The sequence below is a fragment of the Labrus bergylta genome, chromosome 6 (assembly GCF_963930695.1).
Source record: "Labrus bergylta chromosome 6, fLabBer1.1, whole genome shotgun sequence".
Lineage (NCBI taxonomy): Eukaryota > Metazoa > Chordata > Actinopteri > Labriformes > Labridae > Labrus > Labrus bergylta.
In genome coordinates this window covers 29,582,739-29,589,944 of record NC_089200.1, presented here as the reverse complement: position 1 = coordinate 29,589,944, position 7,206 = coordinate 29,582,739, and the positions used below count along the sequence as shown (strand labels likewise).

At 44.7% G+C, this 7,206-nt stretch overlaps 1 protein-coding gene across 1 annotated transcript; it reads left to right on the top strand.

The window, feature by feature from the left end:
* Window positions 1–277: 277 nt before the first annotated feature.
* On the top strand, window positions 278–2,398 carry LOC136179495 (myosin-8-like). Its single transcript, XM_065956352.1, has one exon. It carries the CDS (start codon window positions 278–280, stop codon window positions 2,396–2,398), a length of 2,121 nt encoding a protein of 706 aa, XP_065812424.1.
* Window positions 2,399–7,206: the final 4,808 nt, after the last annotated feature.

Here is a 7,206-nt window from a genome sequence, read left to right as displayed (position 1 = left end):
TTTGCAATACAAGCTAAGATTGATATTTACATTTATTTGTAAATTTAGAAATGATTTAAAAAAGGTTGAATGTGTCATAACTTGTGGAATCTTTGTTTCCTTTGATTGCCTTTGATGTCTGTGATGTCATCTGAAGCCTTTGATGCATTCTAGAATCTTTGCTCAAGAACCTATAAAAGCTCAGAATCACCAACAGTCATTTCAGTCCAGCCACCAGAGCCAGACAGTCAGACACACAGTGAGCAGAGCATCAGCAAGTATTCACAGTATTGAGAGAATGGAGACAAGAGTGAAGAACAACGCCAAAAAAGGCAGAAACAAGGTGAAAAAGAACCTTATCTTGTGCTCCTACAATCAAGAGGTCAAAGTCCTCAGCGACCAGGATGAAAGAAGGACATACCCACCTGCCGACTATCTAGATGTAGAATCAGATGAGGAATTTAAACTTCTGAAGAAAATTCAAAAGATGGTTAAGATGGACACATCACAGTTTCCTCCTTTGCAGAGGGACCCATCAAAAGGGACAACTCAGGACGAACAGAAGGAAGGAAATGTCCTGGGTGGGAAAGATGACTCAGCAGTGACTCAAACACCCCTGCAGCCTGCAGTGTCTCTTCAACCAGAACCAGAACTACAGCCTGCAGAGACTCCTAAAGAGCCACAGTCTGTAGGTGTAGCAAATCAGTCACAGCAGGCCAATGATGTGACAGCTTTGAATATGTTTGAGATCATCACTAAGGTGACTGACCAAGCCCCAATTCAGATCCCTGAGGTAGAGCAGTTAAAACAACTGCTCGAAGATCAGGAAGCCAAGGAGACCTCCAACGTGGCTCTACTCCTTGCTGAGGTATCCAACAAGCAGGCCATAGCAAGAGAAGCAGTCATGGAAACGGGGAAACTTATGGACGCTCTCCAAACTGAAAAGGAGAAGCGTATGAAGACAGAAGAGTGCCTCGCCCAGCAAATAGAGGAGAACTCCAGACTGAAGGTCGGTGTAACCAGGGCTGTCATGGACCTGCAGTACCAGGCTTACCTGTGGGGACAGGACAGGACCATTCTCCTGGGGGAAATCAACAGATTGCATGCTGTATTGTACCAGGCGCAAAAGTGTGCAGAAGAGAGGTCCGGCCTCCTGGCTGAAGCCTCTTCCATCAAGGCTGCACCCAACCAGCCCCCAGAAGACCTGGAAATCAAAAACAGCCAGTTGGAAGATGAAAAGTCCCGTCTCCTGGCTGAGGTGACAAATGAAACCTGCACCCTGAAGACTGCACTCAACCAGGCCCATGAAGACCTGGTGAAAAAGTGCAACCAATGGGAAGAGGAACGATCCTGTCTTCTGTTGGAGCAAGAGGAGGAAACCTGCAGCATAAAGGCTGCTCTGGTCCAGACCCAAGAGGACTTGAAGCAGCAGAAGCTGCAGTGGGACGAGGAAAGATCCAGTCTCCTAGAAGAGCAAGAACAGACAACCTCCATGATGGAGGCTGTTCTGGTCCAGGCCCAGGAGGAACTGAAGCAGCAGAAGCTGCAGTGGGACGAGGAAAGATCCCGTCTACTAAAAGAGCAAGAACAGGCAACCTGCAAGATACATGCTGCTCTGGTCCAGGCCCAGGAGGACCTGAAGCAGCAGAAGCTGCAGTGGGACGAAGAAAGATCCCGTCTACGAGAAGAGCAAAAACAGACTACCTGCAGGATGGAGGAGAAACTGAAAGAGGCACAAAAATACCTGATGAACTACAAGTGTTCATCTGACAAACAAATCTTTCAATTCCGGGTTGCTCAGATGGATGAAAGGTGCAAAAATGCGACCGCACTGAAAAAGGCTCAAGAGAACATTGAGAACCTTAAACAGCAGTGGAAGGAGGACCGGTCCCGTCTCCTGGCAGAACATGAGGAGGAAACTCTCAGGATGAAGACTGCTCTGATCCAAGCCCAAGAGTGCCAAGACAGACAGAAACAAGAATGGGAGGAGGAAAGGTGTAAACTACTGCTTGGGCACAATGAAGAAGCCAGTAGGATGCATGAGGCACTAACACGATCCCAAAAGGACCTGGCAGAGAAGACTTGCCAGTGGGAGGAGGACAAGTCACAGCTCGTTGAGGAAACCCTCAGGATAAAGGCATCCCTAAACCAGGCACAAGAGCAAATAGAAAATTATCAGCTGCAGTGGCAGAAAGAGAAAGCCTGTCTCCTGGAGTCTGTGAACATCTTGAAGCAGTTTCTTGAGGAGAAGGATGAAGAGAAAGACAAGTCAACAGAAGGCCTTATGGACAGACTAGAGAACCTTGAAGTTCAGGTGGAGGAGGCTCAGAAAAAGAAGAAAAAGTCTTTAAAGAAAAAGTTTCTGGGACTTTTTAAAAAAGATGAAGCAACCACCTCTCCAAACTCAGGCCACCTGTAGCAAGACTCTTCAACCAACTTTCTGAACATACACACAAGTTGTGTGTGTCATGGTTAAGGATGCTTGACATGAATGCTATGCTCATGTAAATTTGGGTTTAAATTCACATGAACCTATTGATGAAACACTTTTTAACACTCCTGTGAGGAACTTTCAGGTTATATTGCTTTTGGCGACCCCTGTGGACATAGTAAGACTGAACTCTTTGTTCATTTTACTATTAATAATATTAATATTAATATTAATAATAATAATAATAAGCTTTTTTGTATAGCACTTTTAAAAACAAGAGTTAACAAAGTGCTCTGACATAATGCAAAAGCAAACATAACAAAGCAGGATACCCAAACCACAACAAAAAACTACGACAAGAAGGCAACCATTGATGACACCCAACCAACAGCAACAAGACCTGAACAGTAAAAGAACCCAAACAAAAACCCGACCAACATCAGAATCTGAACATCATAAGGCAACTTAATAACTCATTATAATAACTCAGGCAACAAAGGAGCAGGTTTGAGACCAAGAGGACCGAGGATGTAAGACAGTAAATAAGCAAATAAAAGAGATAGAAACATATGAGAAAAATTTATGTGTGGACATGTGAGACAAGGCCAGCACCATCACGCCAAACTATAACCTAGGTGCAGACAAGTATAGATTCTCAGAATGGCTGAAAAAACCCCAAAAGTCTACGCTCGCACCGCATTTTCTTGCAGTCCCGCAACTTCTGCCATTGGGTCTCCACTGTTTTAGTGTAATCCGGGAATATGCTGATTGTATGACCACTCCAGAGCATCTCCTTCTTCTCTCGAGCTGCAGTCTCTATATGCTAGACGTCTTGAAAGCACAGAATCGTTGCTATTATAACTCTCAGCGTTTATTCTGTGCCGTTGAGGGTTGCCTGTGTGATCAGCTTGTTCTATGATCAACCCCCATGCAAAGTCCAGATTTAACATCCCGGGAATGGTATTTTCTAGAGAGAGACAGGCATCTCGACTCTCACAAGTGTTAAGGATACCGACGTATTTTAAATTGTTCCTCATGTTTCTTCCTTCCATTTCATCCAGTTTGGCACAAAGTATTTCCACTTCTGTCTTGGTCGCAGGGGGGGTTCCCTGTAGCTTCAGTCTCTGTTAGCGGCTCAAGCATGCCAGACAGCTTCCCTTCTATGGCACTGATAGATTTACTGATGACCGCCAAAGTTCCTTTTTGCTCTTTTTGAATCTGTTTAAGCAGCGCGTTAATACTTGAAACTTAGTTGGCCAGGTCCAGCCAAGTTTCTTGTTCTCCACCATGTTGATTAATATGGCTATTAGGTTCATACGCAGCTTCTGTTGTAGATCTCGTGGTCACTTTTGGGCATTTTGCATTATCCTTGGTCGAGTGATCAGGCATTTTTAAATTGCAAAGGCAACAATAGAGCCAAAAAAATGCAGAATGTCTGTTAAGTCAAAGTCAAAGTCAACTTTATTGTCAATTTCAAAATATGCCAGACATACAGTGGAATCGAAATTTTGTTTGTCTCCGTCCCGCGGTGCAATACAACCAAAATAAGGTAAAATAAGATAAGGTAAAAATAGATAAATAAAATGAGGTAAGAATAAGATAAATAATATTTACAGTAATAAATTCTAAATTGTGCAAAAGGTATAAATTCTAAATTGTGCAAAAGGTAGTAAATAAAATACAATAAAATTTAAAGAAAAAGTGAACTTGTGCAGTATGTGCAATGTGCAGTAAACTGAGTGTACAGAGTTTTTAGTCCAGAGTTCTTGGTGGAAAACGGGAGGGGGTTCAACGTCCAGTGTTCATGGGGGCAGAGGGGAGGGAAGGAAGAGAGGGGAGAGAGTTAAGCTTCCTGACAGCTCGGTGGAAGAAGCTGTTTCCCTGTCTGGTGGAGCCGGCCTGCAGGCTGTGGTACCGTCTCCCCAATGGCAGGAGGCTGAAGAGGCTGTGTGAGGAGTGGGTGGGGTCACGCACAATGCTGGTTGCTTTGCGGGTGACGCGGGTACCGTAGAGGTCCAGAAGAGAGGGGAGTGGGACACCGATAACCCGTTCAGCAGCCTTCACTGTGCGCTGCAGGGTCTTGCGGTTGGCAGCAGTGCAGCCACACAGTGATGCAGCTGGTCAGGATGCTCTCGATGGTGCCTCTGTAGAAAGAGCACATGATGGATGGGGGGGCTCGTGCTCTCTTCAGCTTGCGGAGGAAGTAGAGGCGCTGCTGGGACTTCTTGGCCAGTGATGTGGTGTTGGTTGGCCAGGAGAGATCCTCACTGATGTGAACCCCCAGGAACTTGGTGCTGCTCACTCTCTCCACAGCAGCACCGTTGATGGTCAGTGGGGGTTTAGGAGTGGGGACTCTCCGGAAGTCGACAACAACCTCCTTGGTCTTGTCGACGTTCAGGAAGAGGTTGTTGCCTCTGCACCACGTGGCCAGTTGGCTGACCTCCATCCTGTAGTGCGTCTCATCGTTGTTGGAGATGAGGCCAACCACTGTTGTGTTGTCCGCGAACTTCACAATGTGGTTGCTGCTGAAGGATGGAGTCAGCAGCGTGAAGAGCAGGGGGCTGAGCACACAACCTTGGGGGGCCCCAGTGCTCATGACGGTGGTTTTTGATGTGCTGCCGTCGACCCGCACTGTCTGAGGCCTCTCGCTGAGGAAGTCCAGCAGCCAGTTGCACAGGGAAGTGCTGAGCCCCAGCTGGTCCAGTTTGCTGATCAGCTGCTGAGAGATGATGGTGTTGAATGCTCAACTGAAGTCTATGAACAGCATTCTGACGTATGAGTTTTTGGTGTCCAGGTGGGTGAGGGCTGGGTGAAGAGCAGAACAGATGGCATCCTTGGTGGATCTGTTACCTCGGTATGCAAACTGGTAGGGGTCCAGGGTGGCGGGAAGGGTGGATTTGATGTGGGCCATGACTAACCTTTCAAAGCACTTCATGGCGATGGGGGTCAGTGCAACGGGTCGATTGTCATTGAAAGTGGATGGTGAGGGCTTCTTTGGAATGGGTATGATGGTGAATGGTAAATGGTAAATTATTACCATTAGTGTTGATAGTTTGTGATGGTGCATAGAGCTCTCTTCTCACACCGCCATCTTGACTGGAAACATGACCTTAAGTAATGTTTTCTCGCAAAAATATTATCCTTCTATCACCCTTCTTTATTTTGAACCTCCAGGACTCAACTCACTAGGAATCTTTGGTGTGTTTTTTTTTTTTTTTTTAAAGGAGTGACATCGGCCTGTAAATCAGACACACACCCCGTGACAGGATTAACAGACATGTGTCATAGCTGTAAAGAAATAATCTGGTTGCTGATGGTCTTGTTGACATTTGTAGGTCATATAGAAGCATCTGTGTTAATTTCAGTCAGTTTCTATACCAGCTAAAAGGGCCTCACGTGAGCTTTAAAATGCAGATAAGAACTAGTTTATAAGTTGATTTACAAAGATGATGAATAGCATGAATTTACAAAAGATGGAAAATGATTGCAATAACAATCCCTCAAATAATGTTCACAGAAGCAAAAATCTACCCTAAATCAATTTTTTTCTTATAAAATGACGTTGAAGATTAGATTAGAAGTTTTCATAGCACTGATATGAGAGTAAAAAGAGATCAAACCGTTTGCAGTGGTCACCCCTCAGACTCCCACAAAGCAGCTGTGTTTTCTTCGACACAGACATCACAAGCAGGGGTCACGCAGATCAGATGATGGCTGTATTCCCAGACCTCCGCCGCTGTCATCCAAAAATATCCACCGACACACTTGGCTTCTCTTTTTTTTCACAACTCACACCTACTTCTCTCTCATTCATGTTGCATCCAAAAAATCCCCCACTTACTCCAAGTCTCAAGCAGCTTTGATCACGATCAATGACTCTGATATTCATCCAGAAATCTCTCAAACTTACTATCATGTTATTTCAACATGCTTAGTTTTAGCCCCGCTTGCAGCTCTTGGGATGGAAATGTCTCCTCTCCACCAAGTGTGTCCAAAAACAAATATCTGAGCTACCACCATGAAATGTTCCCATTTCACATATTCATGCAGACAGCAGCAATTTTTTTTCAGATTTCACATTCAAGGTTGACAGAATGTTTTTGTGATAACCTACTTCTGCATTGGTTACAGAAAAGGTTATAAATCAAATGAGTCATTTTCTAAAGATAAATAATTAATTGCCTTGTTCACACACACTGTTTTCATGGGAAGCTGCATGTGTGAATACAAACATAAACTTTTTTCACTCACTCTTTATCTGAAGTTTCTCCTGCCAGCCTCCAGCTGGATATAATCAGGAGAATTCCCCTCGAGCGAGTGTGAGGGGGTGGTGACGTTTATTCCTTTCGATTGGTGCATGACCAGAGACTGTACTCAACTTCTGTAATCTCTGTTTACGTAATGAAACGGCTGCATTACTGTATGTTTTTTGTTCACCAGTAATATTTTATCATCTCTCTTGTTGTTGTTGTGATTCTGTAGAACTACAGCATTGAAGTAAAGGCAAATATTCTCATTATACTGTTGTATAGTGGACTCTGTTGACTGTCTCTTTCATGTTGTTATTTTTAAATCATGTCTTGCCTCAGGAGACCCCTCACCCCCTTCCTGTCATGCAGGGATAGTCTCCCGCTGTGAGGTGCATGTGTGAACAACCAGATCAGGAGGATTTCAGAGCAGCCCTCCTGAAATTCTTGAGAAGTTTTCAGGAGTGCATGTGTGAAAACCACTTATGACTTGACTTTAGCTATGGTGGAGTCCCCCCTGTTCTCTCTTGGAGGGATATGTCCACCTCC